This window comes from Oenanthe melanoleuca, chromosome 27 (assembly GCF_029582105.1).
Source record: "Oenanthe melanoleuca isolate GR-GAL-2019-014 chromosome 27, OMel1.0, whole genome shotgun sequence".
NCBI lineage: Eukaryota > Metazoa > Chordata > Aves > Passeriformes > Muscicapidae > Oenanthe > Oenanthe melanoleuca.
This window is the reverse complement of record NC_079360.1, coordinates 157,265-172,111: the sequence shown is the minus strand read 5'-3', so window position 1 is coordinate 172,111 and position 14,847 is coordinate 157,265. Positions and strand designations below refer to the sequence as shown.

The 14,847-nt window shown below is 41.0% G+C and overlaps 1 protein-coding gene across 10 annotated transcripts in view; it reads left to right on the top strand.

The window, feature by feature from the left end:
• TLK2 (tousled like kinase 2) overlaps positions 1-14,847 on the top strand; it is a 43,647-nt gene that overhangs the window by 24,542 nt on the left and 4,258 nt on the right. For all 10 annotated transcript variants that reach the window (XM_056512334.1, XM_056512331.1, XM_056512326.1 and 7 more), the window contains 9 exons: positions 896-1,032; positions 2,390-2,542; positions 6,350-6,416; positions 8,250-8,347; positions 8,716-8,797; positions 10,415-10,506; positions 11,540-11,629; positions 12,100-12,269; positions 13,675-13,813. In XM_056512334.1, coding sequence (XP_056368309.1) covers positions 896-1,032; positions 2,390-2,542; positions 6,350-6,416; positions 8,250-8,347; positions 8,716-8,797; positions 10,415-10,506; positions 11,540-11,629; positions 12,100-12,269; positions 13,675-13,813 — 1,028 coding nt within the window. The remainder of the gene's footprint in view (positions 1-895; positions 1,033-2,389; positions 2,543-6,349; positions 6,417-8,249; positions 8,348-8,715; positions 8,798-10,414; positions 10,507-11,539; positions 11,630-12,099; positions 12,270-13,674; positions 13,814-14,847) is intronic.

Genomic DNA, 14,847 nt, shown 5'->3' with positions numbered 1-14,847 from the left:
GCAGGCATTGCTTGATTTGGAAACCCATACACTTGAAAAGCAACTCTGCAGCTCTGGGAATGCAGGAGCAGTGTCCCATTGTACAGTGGAATTGCAGATAAGCTCTGGGACATGGGTAGGTGATTTAGATCATTCCTTCTTTCAAATGGCAAAGTTGGAGATGCTTGCTTTGTGTAACACTGAAAACAACACACTAGGGACAGTGCCAGGTTCACCAGCATCCAGTCTGGTTCTGTATTGAAAGATTTCCAGCTTTCCTGATGTGGGGATGTTTGCTCTTTTCACCTGTTGGCCAGTTACACCTTATTGTTTGTGGGCACTGGATGGGCAAAGCCACTTGGCTGCTGGCTGGAACATGCCGTCTGTTTGAGTTGATTTTGTCACAGAGCTGATTCTTGGCTGGGCAGGGCACTCCTCTCTAGAGTGGTGACCTAGCTGAGATTGTGTCACTTCTGGACATGGTACAAGAGTAGGACTGAGCTGGCTGATCACTGTATCTTAGTCTGAATAGTGATCCAAGGTACATTTTCTTTCTTCACCTTCTGAATAAGGGCCTGGTCAGAGCCGGCTCTGCAGTCTAGCTAAGCTGCTGATACAAAGGGATAATTTTAATCCTGCAGCCAGGCTGATCTCAACTGATCATAGGATGGGTGAGCTGCCTAGGCAGTCATCAGGAGGGAAGAGTGAGGCTGAAACGTCATGATGGTGAACAAATGCCTGCCAGATGAGTGCGAAGCACCAGCAGTAGTTTGATCAATGATATTCAGCTAAGTTTCAGATAATCAGAACTGAAATAATAGAAAGCAGAAAGAATTGGTGGTGATTTAAAATGCAGCGCAGCCCTTTGCTAGTAATTTATGGCTTGTATTTTTATGTGGCTTTATTTTGCTTGCAGTCAAAGCAGGAGAAGATGGCATGCCGAGATAAGAGCATGCAGGATCGATTGAGGCTGGGGCACTTCACCACAGTGAGGCACGGCGCGTCCTTCACTGAGCAGTGGACAGATGGCTATGCCTTCCAGAACCTCATCAAGTGAGAACAAACAGGATTGTCTTTAACTTCAGAGGCAGAAATGGAAAACAGCCCTAGCAATTGTGTGTGATGTCTTGCACATCAGAATGTGAGAATGGTGTGACTGATGCATGGAAGGATGGGATAGGAACTCCTGACTGGGGGAACTTTTTCACACTGAAGTGAGAAATCCACTTCCATTGAAACTTCCAGAGACTTGAACTGAAATGAAATGGTTTGAGTTGTTGTTACCTGTCAGGAATCGCCAGTGCACCCACCGGCTGTGTGGTGCTTGGGGTGGAGGGGTGAGCCAAAATCTCACATATATAATGAGTCAGTCAATTTGATTTGCATCCTTGCATATATTAGTCAAAGAAAGCTAATTAGCTTGCACTTTATTTTTTTCCCTTAAGTAGAAAGTGGAAAAGCTTGAAAGAGAAAATCCATACTATTAAACTTGTTTTGCCTTCTGGTAACAGTGATCAAATGGGCTGCAGAAACCTGGAAATCAAGATCAGAGATCCTTTATGCAGAATGCTAATGGAAATATCCAGTCAATTCCCACCTGGCCTAGACCTTTAAGTAGGACTTGGCAAATTAATTGCACTAGAGAGCTATGTGTAAGCCTATAAAATCACATCGCTTCTCTGTAGTCTGATAGGGAGGTGCAGCCGTTATTAGGGACAGATTAAGAACTGTATAATTCTTCCTTAGTTTGTGCTGTAAGACATGGAAAAAATACTTCTGGAATACTTAGCTGCAGTCTCAGTCCCTTTTTAAAAGGGAATTAGGTATGTGAATGCTTAGGTCATTTAGACTTGAAATTTCAAGAGTGCTTTTATTACTGTAAAATGGTCTTTTTATCTTGGAGGGGAGACAGTTCCTTAGTGAAATTGGGAATGATGTTGGTTATATTCCAGAGAATTTTGGATAGTTAAACTGTACTTTTGAAGTGTAAGGATACTTTCTCAGACAGTGCTAGACTTCAGGAATAGTTTTAACAGGAAAGTCTGAGATCTCTTAACAGAGGCTTCTAGGAAAAAGTGCGTGGAAAGTTAGTGACTTGCTATGGATCCCAGGTTTCCATGGGGTTAGCAATTCCTTTGGATGTCCTCTGCATGAATTAAACCTTTCACTTTCTGAAAGATTTCTGTGAGCCTGAAAAAGAATCCTGTTTTATGTAAAAATACCTTTAAAACTCTGACTCCTCATGTTCAGCACATCCCCCTTTTCTGTACAAAAATATTTTGTTACAAATCTTACAAGTACAACTGATCTGAAATTCATGGCTCAAATCTGGTGAGAATAGATACTGAAGACAACCAAGTGCGTACCCTTAGTTATCTGTGTCATGTTTTTTCTCCTCTCTGCTTTTCAGGCAACAGGAAAGGATCAATTCCCAGCGGGAAGAAATAGAGAGACAACGAAAAATGTTAGCAAAGCGGAAGCCACCAGCGATGGGCCAGACCCCGCCAGCAAGCACCGAGCAGAAGCAGCGCAAGAACAAGACCAACGGAGCAGAAAATGAAACGTAGGTTCTGTGGCCTTCTTGGTGCATGGCAAAGCCACAGGCTTTGATTAGAGCACAAAATATCTCCTGGGAAGTGGAATCTTGCCCTTGCCTCGGGGCTTCACTCCATGCACAAATGAATGTTGTGAAATTAGCCTGGCATTCAACAACATCTGGCTCCAGTTCTAAATAGTTTTCATTGAACTAAAGCAAGGATCGTTGCTGAGTCCAGACTTTGTATGAGCTTAACTTTATTTTTTTATGAGTCCAGTAACTTTTTCAATATTCCTGTTGTGGTCAGGTTTAAAAAGTGGGCTCTGACTTTAGTGTTGCAAGTTCAGAATTTATAGTGGTGTCAGGGTATATGTGGTGCTTTGTTTTTTAAGGAAAACAAAATTGTACACATTTAGAAGCCTTGATTTCTGTGTATTTACTGTGAAGAATTCTGAGTTAAGAGTTTCGAAACAATTCATTTGGGATGCTGAAGAAATAAGATGCTCCCTATAGAGACAATACATTGACCATTGGCTTGTTTTCCAAAACAGTTCTTCACACATACATGACTCAGGGAAATGGTGGAAGTGCTACTCTTCTCATGGATTTTTTTTTTTTTTTTTTTTTTTTTTTTTTTTTTTTTTTTTTTTTTTGCCTGCCCTGCCTCTTTTGAAGCTCCTGATGCTGTAAGAGACTTGATATTCTTCTAGAGTAAAGCTGGGGCTCAAAAGAAATTTAGAACATTATTTTTTCAGGAGTTTTTGTGAGTTGGAAATACATTTAGTCAGAGACTTAGCCCTACCTTCTCCTAGTTCGCTTTATAGACTTCATTTTTTTGCTGTAGGCTGATACCATAACCCTCATTGAGACTTTTCATTTTTCATTATAAAATCTCCTGGTCTTGGCTTGACCTTAGAGTTACAGAAGGCTTTTGAATTCTTGGTCTTAATCTTTAAAAGAGGATATGTGGAACAAAAGCTCCCACTGCCTTCACAGTCTCAGCAGAGATGGCACAAGGCTGGGTGTATCCTGATATTCAGGGTGCACTCGGCTCCAGGGCTGTGCCCTCCAAATTGGGTGCAGGTACCTGCAGATCAAGTGAATTGTGATCAAGGGCGCTGTGTGCTTCCTACAAATAACTAAGTTGGTTAAAGACATTTCCCCCTTGTTCTGGCCAAGGGAGCCTGAAAAGAACAAATAAAACTTTAAAATCATCCTTTTGTATTGCCAAGTTTGAGCTGAGAGAAACAAATAGAATGTACATGGATATTTTGAAACATTGCTATTCACTGTGGCACCCTTTCACTTCTGAAGGGCAGGATGAGCTTTCACTATTTTTGTGAGATTCTTTTTCTCCAGTAGTTGGTGCAACTGTAGTGTGACTTATTCTGGAGATATGGCAGGACAGGTTCTGCTGATGTGCCCTGGGAATCCTGATCATGTCTATGATGCTTCTGCTTGTGCTGTGAGCCTACCCTGGCATAATCCAGCTTTACCATGCTCTGCCAGGAAGCCTCTTGGCCTCCCAAATCTTCTTTTCTGTTTCTTGCTGGTTTATCACTCTTCACTGATACATTTTAAGGTGATATCTTTGTGGTTTAGAAAAGCTACTTTTTGTGTGCTTGATAAGAACTGCTTGCCAGGGTATGGATATGGTTCATGTGGAGCATGGTAGCTTATGTGAAAGCAATGGGATTTTTGCAAGTCATCTGTAGCAGCTGGAGTGACTGACTACTTTCTTAATCGTTAGTTACCCAGTAAGGGCATTTATTGGACCACTGTGTATCAGGAGCAAAATTTTATGACTTCTGGAGGGAGGCTTTTCATTGCGGAATTCTTACAGAGGCTGACTTTTAGGCAATTTAAATATAAACGTCTCTAAAATTGAATGAGAATCCGGCAGCCAAATTCCTTTTTGGTTTTTGGTTCTTGCTGTGTCTTAAAAAGGAGAGGAAGGTCCTGTGATGCAAATTTAAATACAAGCTCTCCCAAAATGAGTTTTCTAGCCTATGAATGAGAAAGTTTTCATTCAGGAAGGTGCTGGGGCTGGTTGGGATTCATTAGGGCAGTTTGGGTAGCCTTCAGCTGCGCTAGAGGTAGGTAGGGTGTTTCCAGCATGTTTCTGTGAAACAGGATGGTGTTTGTCTCACAGCCCCCTTGATTTTTGTGATGATTGCTGTGGCAGACTATTTTGGGCTTTCTTAGCTTGGTGGTGCTAGTTACATCCCTGCCCTAATGAGATGGTGTTTATTATTCGTGCATGAACATATGTACAAACCTTGTTGCTGGTTTATTCAATTTTCTCTTTATTCCTTACACAGCACAAGAAAAGAATCACCAAATCACAAAGACCTAAACTCTTACAACAGTCTTCTAGATTATCTGAATCTAATTAAAATTCAGGCTCTGTGTGTGAATTAGAATCATAGAATCGCAGAATATCCTGAGTTGGAGGGAATTCACAAGGATCAAATCCAGCTTAGGGCCCTCAGCTGTTTTTTATGAAGTGAGACAACATGTGACCATTTTGGTACTGGCTTTGTTTTCTGTGTTTGTTTTTTAATTCCTAATAAGCAGTTCCTACTGCTTGAGATTCTTTCATGGGGAACTTGGCTTATGAGTTTTCCATTAAATTTATCAACTGCTTTAGGTCTTGTTTCAATCGACTCCATGCATTATCAACAGAGGGAAGCTGAAACATTTCATGATGAGCACTTGATGAGCTGAATGCTTTCTCCTCTCAGTTTACTGAATAAGGTCTCCCTGCACAGATGTAAGACTCGGTTCCCCCCTTGAAAGAAGTTGAGGTGTTAATGCTCTGGAGACCTCCTGCACTAACCTTGTGTGAAGTACTGTGTAGAGTATAACTGCTGTTGCAGAAATCCTCCTGGGATATGCTTTGAACTCAGTTTTTGGGTTTAAAAAAAAATGCTTATATGCTGTCACATGCAGGTCTTGTTTACAGAGTGAACAGATGCAGCTATAAGGGCAACATGTTCATAAGTGATGCTTTTACCAAATTCCTTGTTGATAGTAATGAGACAATTAATATAGTGATTTGTTTTTCTAATCCTAGAGATCTCAGTGTGTCACTGCATTTCACTAGTGATGGGCTCTGTCACTGTTTTAGTGTGCGTTGCCCGAAGTGTGCTTAGTGTGGAAGACATTGAAAACATTATGAAGCTTCTTTTGACCAGCCACCTAGAGCAGAAGCTTTGCATGTCATTTACTAAAAATAAAATAAGGAATTGTTTCCCTTACCCATTGCTTCTCCTAACTACACATGAGGTCAAAAATACAATAAAGTAAATTTCCCGAGGTTTTCCTGGAAGCCACCTGGCAGAACCTGAAACAGGAAAAAGTGCTGAATCCCAATCATTGTTCTGTTTCCAGTGGCTATGTGGCCAGGTGTGCTTCTAGTCTCAGAGTGAATAGCTCTGGGTTGAATTATCCAGCTTTTATTACAAAGAAAATTTGAAAATGAGTCAGTAAAGCAAACTTTACATGGAAAAATAAGATGTGGAATATTTGGGCTTCACTTTTTTATGTTTAGATTATGGTTTAGCTGTCTTCATTAAAAGTCAGTCAGTAATCTAGATAGGTGTTATTCAGGACTTGAATTTGAAATTAATGGATGTTGTTGAGGTTTAAGGCTTTGTCCTCCTTTAGACTTACTGTTAAAAGATACGGGTTGCAGAGTTTGTGTAAAAAAATTCATGCTGGCTGTTGATGTACTCTGTGGAGTTGTTACTTCCACTGACAATGTACATCTGCAGATTGTTCACTTTATCATGTTTGGGAACTTAATGTGTTGAGTCTTTCTTTTTTATGCAGGTTAACATTAGCAGAATACCATGAACAGGAGGAAATCTTCAAACTCCGACTAGGTCACCTTAAAAAGGTAAGGACTAGTTGCAGCAAAGGCTTTTTCTGTGAAAAAGAGCATTTCTCTGTAGAGATCACTACTCGTTTGATAATCAAGAGGGTTTTGTGCTTGGAGGGGATAACCAGGATTTGTAATAAGTTTTTGGATGGTGTTACTCACAGAAGATGTTCTTTGCTTCAATAAATAGATTTCTGTGTCCTTGCAGGTAGAATTTCATGCAGAGTTCTACTTTTTTGATACATCTTCTGTCACTGTGACCTGCCTGGTGCTGGGCTCTGAATGTGTATAACATGGGGGAGCAGTAAGGAATGGACCAAGGGAAGAAAATTATAAGAACATAGCAAAAAAATGCAACAGTTATTGACTTCTCCATTTCTTTGCATTATTGAGTAACCAACATTATCAGTCCAATAAAATCTCTTGGGTTGTTAAAAACCAGTCCTGTTCAGGCAGCTGCAATGCACATATGTTCTCAAATACTTTGACCTCAGTAGGAACTGTACCTGCAAGTGAGGTTATATTTAGATAAGCTGTTGGTTACCTTGAAAGTGATTGCAGTGACTTACTTAAAAGTTTTCTGGGGCACTTCAACAGATGAAATACTTGGAAAAAAGCAGATGTCTTCTGCCATTTCCCAGTTAGGTGCAATCTCTGCTAAGGCCAGGGAGTTTTCTTTTAGAACTGAACCAAAGAAGAACCAAATGTCTTGCTGGAGTGCCCCTTCCCTTCTCAGGTGGTGCTCATTAGTTTTTTTCCTGTAACCTTGACACACAAGTTGAATGCAAGGCCTCATTAATGCATCTGTACTCCTTGTTATTTTCTGTGTAAGGGAAAGTTACTCCACACCCAGAATCTGCTAGCAGTCTGCCCATTATGCTTTATTGACCTATGAACAAAGAGAAGTGGTATGGGCAGGAGAATGCTGGAGGCATGCTGGCTCTACACCTCCTACATTGCTCCAGGGGATTAACTGCAGGTCCATCTATCCTGGCATGTAATGTTGCCACCCTGGAATGGGGAAATCCATTTGGAAATGGACCTTAATGGAAAATGAAGTAATGTGTTGGGATTGTGGCATTGTCTGAAGCTGTGCTTATCCTTCTCCACTTTTGGAAACTGGCTCATTCTTTATGTCTAAAAATAAAACTGGTTGGAAAGGGAAGGAGCAGAGTCACAAGACAGATGGGTAACGGTGTCGCATACACAAATTGTACTGCTCAGGGAGCACGTTTGAATTGAGGGTTTGCAGCCCTGGCCACAGTGAGGTAAATTCTTGTGTCATTTTTAAGGGCACCAAAACTTCCATCTAGACAAACACTGTGTCAGAACTTCCACATGACATTGAGGAGCACTCTAACCTGCTGTAGCAGTTACTACTAGTAGAATATAATGTCATTCTCTCACGCTTCCCATCCTATCCAGATGCTGCCCTGTCCCATGTGGCATCATGACATCCCTGCTTTTGCTGCTGAGGGCTGTCTTCTTTCTGTTGTCCAACCAGAACTGAAATTCCTTCAAAAACAGTTGCATAGAACTTACTTAGGGAAGGAGCAAGACCACAGCAACAAGGCTCCTTAACTACAGAAAATACTACAAACAAGGATGTGTAAAGGAGGTCTCTTCCTGTCTGTGTAGTGTGAACAGAATTGCCCAGTCAGTTTTCATTCCTGTTACTTGCCACATGACTGCAAATTGACTCTGACCATCTCTCTAATCTCCCAGATAAGTTTTATGCTAATAACCTCTTCAGAAGTGGAATTGCATTTGTGTTTCCATAAATCAAGCAGAAATACTACCTGCAGTACCTTACAGAGTGTTGTGTTTTCCTTTTGGTTTTTCCTTGTGCAGGAAGAAGCAGAGATCCAGGCGGAGCTGGAACGGCTAGAGAGGGTTAGAAATCTGCACATCAGGGAGTTGAAAAGGATACACAATGAAGATAATTCACAGTAAGCACATGGGATTCAGGGATAAGAACTTAAAGTAATATTTTATTTGTTCTCTTCATAATGAGAAACAGTCTTTTCATCATGGGAAACACTTAATACTTATTAAATTGATGTTATAACTCAATAGTCACTTGATTGTGCGGTGCTACTGTTATAGCTTGAAGGTCACATAAGACAAAGGCTTCCAAATGCATCAAGGTGCCATTAAATAGTTTTTCATTGGTGCAGAGTGATCAAATAACATCAAATTTGTCAGTCATTAACACAATTATATTTCTCTGTCAGTTTCTTAGCTATGCAGTAGCTGTAATTTATTGTGCAGAGGATATAATTATTTCTCTCTTCTTAAACCATGTCTTTCTCACCAGATTTAAAGACCATCCAACGCTAAATGATAGATATTTGTTGCTACATCTTCTGGGTAGAGGTGGCTTCAGTGAAGTATATAAGGTAATTTGGAAGTGGCAGTCTGGTGTAATCTGGATCTGCAGGAAGCAGTTTTTACACTTGTTTTCTCAATGCTGTGTGAGTTATGGAGGGAAGAAGGGAGGACCGCTCATGGTGCATCTGGCTTGCATTAGACGTCAGAGTTGGTGCTGGCCTTGTCCTCAGCGGTCAAATTTCCTTGAAATATGTGTCAAAAAACGTTGCACCAAGTCTTCAATTTTTGTTAGGACAAAGAAGCAACCACTTGTTTCTTCAAATGCTGCGTACAAATAGCTGCAGTTACTGAGATGGCACAACAAGTCTGAACATCTCTGTAAATAAGATAAAATAGTTCCAATAATAAGAGCAAAGCCTGTACTTCCTGAGGGTGTAAGGATTTGTTTCTGATGCCTTCATTTTGCCCTCTGAAATAGCAGACTGGGGGCAGTACATGTTTGTGTAGTTTTGAGACTTCCTTAGAGCTGAGGATTCCTGGTGTGTCAGCACTTTTAACAGCCAAGACCTGGGATACTTTGGTGCTTGCTATTTGGCAGTTACACTTAGAGCTATTCCAGTTCTCAATATTCCCCATTTGTACTCAGAAGTTTGGAATTCATATTGAATTTGGCTAGAATGGAAATAATTGTGCCAATGCAAATATTGGAAATTTCACAGTGCTTTATTATTTTGATGTGGCACAACAACAAGAACCTAAACTAAGGGGACTAGACTGCTCAGATGGGGGAAAAAATTAGTGTGAGGTGTGTAAGTGCTTTGAGCTGCTTTGCTGACTAAGCAAAAGAAAGTTTTGGCTTCACAGATGAAAGCAGGAGGGTATGAATGTTTTCTGCCTGCCTGCTCTTAAGAGTTCTAACTGTTATTAAAACAAAGAAATACTTAACCCTTCTTCTCCAGGATCTTGGCAAATCTTTTAAGCATTAGGAATTAAGTAGACAGCTTTTGAGATGAACACACATTATGCCTGTTTGCTGATCACAGCATTTGTCCCATCCTGAAAATCATTGTTAATTGTTGCTGCTTTCAGGGAAAGTAAAAGATTTCTGCATTGTTTTGTGAGTGCAATTTCAGACATCCATTCTATAAGGATTGTTTAAATAATAAAAAAGTAGAGGGAAGGATAAAAGCACAAGATCACACAGCTCTGCTGTTGAACTCTCCAGCTTTTATATGTGCTGAAACATTATGCTTCAAGCTGAGCTACCAGTGTAAAACAAAGCACTGAAAAATCTTCTGTATTTTGGTAGTTGTTTTTTATTAACCCAAGTGTAGAAAATGAATTTTGGACTTGGGACAATAAAAGCAGGGTCTTTCCCGGTATAAAAACTCTATATTTTAGTAATTTGGTCTTCCTGGTCCCTGTGTAACTCTGGTAGTAAAATGCCAAAATCAATGCAGTGTGAGTTAGATTCCGTGGGGAAGGTCAGATCAAAGTACAGAATATTCAGTTGTTTTCAGAGTTCCTTGAACTCATTAGTGAAACTTACTGCATTAAAATGTGCATTTTCTTTTCCTTCACTATGTTTTAATGCTGATTTCCTGGGTGGAAATATTGGTTGTCTGCTTTTGCAGTATTAACTTGAGCCCATGATTCCTACTGATTTTCAGCTCTTCTTTCTGCAGGCATTTGATTTAACAGAACAGAGATATGTAGCTGTGAAAATACACCAGTTAAATAAAAACTGGAGGGATGAGAAGAAGGAAAACTACCACAAGTAAGTGAGTTTACAAAGCAGCCAGCCATGTTTCCCAGTTCCTCCTGCATTTGGTTATCCTGTGAACAGGCTGCCAATTTTCTTCTGTGTTTGCCACATTTCAAAAGCCACTTTTTGTCCCAGTAGCTACTTGCAAAAGTTCTGGTTAGATGAGAAATGTATTAAATGTGCATACACACACAGGGTTTTGTATAAACGCTTTACCTCTGCGTTTTAAAGCATCAGTGCTATGTGAGGGAAGTGCTGAAGTGCCTTCTCTCTGAAACATTCAAGCAGTTCCATGGGAAATAGTTTTTCCGGCCCATCTTTCAGGTACACACCTGCATTGTGCTCCCTGGAAGCCTCCCCCTTTCCTTTGTTTCCTAGGGTAAGTCATCCTAATTGTGGCTTTCCACTACCTGAAGGGAGCCTGCAAGAAAGATGGAAAGAGACTATTTACAAGGGCATGGAGTAACAGGAGAAGGGAGGAATGGCTCCAGCCTGACAGAGAGCAGGGTTAAATTAAATGTTAGGAAGACACTCTTCACTGGAAGCCTTTTGCTGTTGGTAACTTACTCCTTAATGCTATGGGTTAGATAACTTTTGCAGAGTGACAGCCAAGCCTTCTCCGTAGGACTTCCAAGATAAAGCTGTGTTCTTAATTCCCCAACAAGTCACTGGGACAAACTAAGCTGAATTTGAAGCCTGGAGATTAGGCTGTTAAACACCATGGAATTCTTCTAGAACTTTCTGATTTTTGTATTCAGATATCTTGGATCTCTTAAGGATTTATGAGGTTATTCTATTTTGGCAAACAGTACCATTAATCAAGATGAGTTATTTTGTAGCGTTGCCAGGGTTGGAGCTGCACTCAGGTTCTGTGGTTCCCAAGAGCTGTGCAGTTCCTTCTTCGCTTAATTTTTCTGAAGCTGTCTGAAGAACGTGCATGGGTTTGATTGAAGCTGGATGCTGTGTGCTATGTCTGGATTCACTATCTGGAGAAATTAGAATTAAGTCACTTGTATGACTAATGCTCAGACTTTGCTGTTTTCAGACATGCATGTAGGGAGTACAGAATTCACAAAGAACTGGATCACCCTCGAATAGTTAAACTATACGACTACTTCTCACTGGATACTGACTCGTAAGTTGTGTTGCTCTGTCCTTTCCCGTGGTTTACCTATTCACTAAAGGCAAAGTAATTAAAACTTTCTAGGAGAGTCAAGAAGGTGTCCACACCAATGTTAGACTTTACTGCAGAGATAACTGAGCCATACTTGCAGCATACACTGGTTTTCTAGGGACTCCAGCTCACAAACCAATGCAGTGTATTCTATCTGCTAAAATACTGGTAAATCCTGCTCTTGGCCTGGGCAGATGCCACAGCTGATACAGCTTTCAGCCTCTGGGTATTTAATGGGTATCTCTGACCTTTTGTACTGTTGAGCATTGAGACCTGTGCTCCTGGTAGCTTACTTTTAGAAAGGGATTAATAGGCTGAAGGACTCTTAATTTAATATATTGACCAAATAGGTGAGTTATAGACGAGCAGTCACAAAATGTTCTGGCTTCTATCAGGTATGTTAACTGCAACAACGCCTGTTTTTCTTTCAGGTTTTGTACAGTGTTAGAATACTGTGAGGGAAATGATCTGGACTTCTACCTGAAACAGCACAAGCTAATGTCGGAGAAAGAGGCACGATCCATTATCATGCAGATTGTGAATGCTTTAAAATACTTAAATGAAATCAAACCTCCCATCATACACTATGACCTTAAACCAGGTATGCTGCGCTGTCATGCTAAAGGATCCTAAGGAAATGTGTTGGGTTATGGGTAATATGAGGAAGTTTCCTTTGGTCAGACAGCAGAAAGAAGACAGCTGTCTGGGAAAGCTAACTTGCAACAAGAAAAAAACATAAAAAGCATAGAACATTTGGAAAATGCGTAGAGGATGTTGTCTTCCAGAATTGCAATATAAAACAAGGAAGTGTAACATGTAAATCCAGGAGGTGTTAACATTTTAGACTGTGAACCACCAAGTGGCTGTGTTTGTTTTCTTAATATCCTGCTTGTATTCTGCTGTTGAGAGCTTCTGTTATTGCTTCATAAAGGTTCCTACAACTACTGGTGTGCTTCATGTTCCCATTCTTGTGGCTTATTCTTTCTGTAATCGTTTGCCTGAAAATTTGATGGCAGAAGCTAATTTTGAAATGTTCATTTTTTTATATTGTGTCTCAGCTCCTAAAGCTGAGGATGCACGGACTGCTCAGGTTTGCCTTTGAGTTAATTCAGTTACATCTGCCATGGAGAAGATCCTCCCCAAATGGTGGTGTTTATTTTCTTTCTACTACTAGGGAAGAGCCACGAGGGGAAAAATGGAAATGCTCTGTTTTGGGATGGTACATATTGGCTCCTATTTCCTAGTCCAGTAAATTCATCTCTTTGGGCACTTATCCCTGGGTTGTCTCTTTGTACTGGTGGCACCTCATTGGTGTTGTGTAACTAGTTGCAGCAGCATGAGGAATGCGTACAGGAGATGGTGCTGTTGCACTGGTTGTAGTGACTGTGTTTCCTCCCTGGCTGTTCCCAAGTTGACTGAATTCTGCGTGCAGCTGCCTAGAGCTGTGGTTCATCCACTGCCATCACACACAGTTCTGCTACTTTATTGTAGGCTTGGAGAAAAACTATGGTGATCTGACTTCTTGATGGGTTTGTGAAAGACCCTTGCCTAAGCAGTAATTATCCTTTTTGAGCTTAGAAAGTCACTGGGGAGCACTGTCAGGAAGGAGAGAGTTTCTGGTGTGTTGAGAAGACAGGGCAAGTCAGAACTTCTGGGCAGAATGAGTCATAACTGTGTATGTGTACTTCTTAATCCTCCTTTTTGACCTGCCCTTCCAACAGGACCTTTGGGAGAGGTCAAAACAGCCTGGGCTTGAAGCTCATTTGGCTAACAGGGCTTAGGATCTGGAGGCTCCATGCAATATGAGGTCACTAGGTCATTCAAGATGGGCAGATCAGCTCTAGCACTTGGCGGTCCTGGAGTTGTCTCTGAAGTTCAGGGTTTTGAGAGTTTAAAACATCAGATGCAGCTCACTGTAGGTCCCTTGTCGTTGTGCAGTGCAGGACCAATGCAATTTTATTCTTCCTAAATGTGTATCCTAAGGGCTGTTTCATTCCTCTGTCTAGGTAACATTCTTCTAGTCAATGGTACTGCATGTGGAGAGATAAAAATCACAGATTTTGGACTTTCCAAAATCATGGATGATGACAGCTACAACTCAGTTGATGGCATGGAGCTTACGTCGCAGGGGGCTGGTACTTACTGGTAAGTGATGCCTGGGGCACTTGCAAGTTAAGGTCAACAACAGTTTATAAACAGCTCTGGAAGTGTGTCAGCTCTGTGTGTGCTGCCATTGGCTGTTACAGCTTGACACACTAGAGATTTGAGAATCTGGAAACTACTCTTGTCACGCAGCTCCTTTTGAGGCTGGCAGCTTTTCACTGTTCAATAGGTCAGTGTTCGAAAACCAGATCATATTCAAAAGGCTGATGAAAAACTGCATGTGCTGCTGAAATAGCAAGCTCCAGAGTGGGGCTTGGCTGTTCTTTCACAGTCCAGACTGGCTCTGTCTTGCATCTTAAGCAAGAATGAGGAAAATACTGTATCTATTTGGGAATTCGGATGCATCAGAGAGGTGAAGAGAGTATTCCTCTGAAATGAGGAGGTGAAGATCTGTAGTTAGCTCTTAAAAAAGATGTAAATCTCACAGTGTTGTATATACCCAGAGATTCACCTGAATTTCGTGTTTCCAGCACTTTTTTATCTTCTGTGCCAAGTGTCAATATATCACCCTTGCCTGAGAGCAGATCCTTGGTGAGTGCCATCGAGTGTGACTCTTAGATGTCACCCAAGCTGCAAACTGTCACTATGGGCAACAGAACATTTGTTGGGCCATTCTGTGTTGTACACTTTAGTTCTGTTCCTAAAAATGAAACTAGCTGTACCCTGAGTGAAGCTGAATGTATTTAATTGGGACATGGCATCTGGGGTTGTATTTCTAAAAATATGTATTTTGGCTATATGCTTTCATTGTGGAATTGTTAGCCAAACCCTTTCAACAGCAAATACCAGTTCTGAAGATAAAAGAGAATGGGCTTGTTTTATGTGCTCCTGTGAAAAGAAGCTGACTGTGCTGACTAGCTCAGAACACGAGTGTCTGGAGAGTCCTTGAGATCAGTGTTCCCAGAATGAGTAGGCACTGGTGATCTTGGCCCAGAGATGCACAGGAATTAAATGGGACCCCTGAGTCCCAAGCTAGTGTCTTATCATAGAATTTTCTGTTCTAAAGGAAATAATGG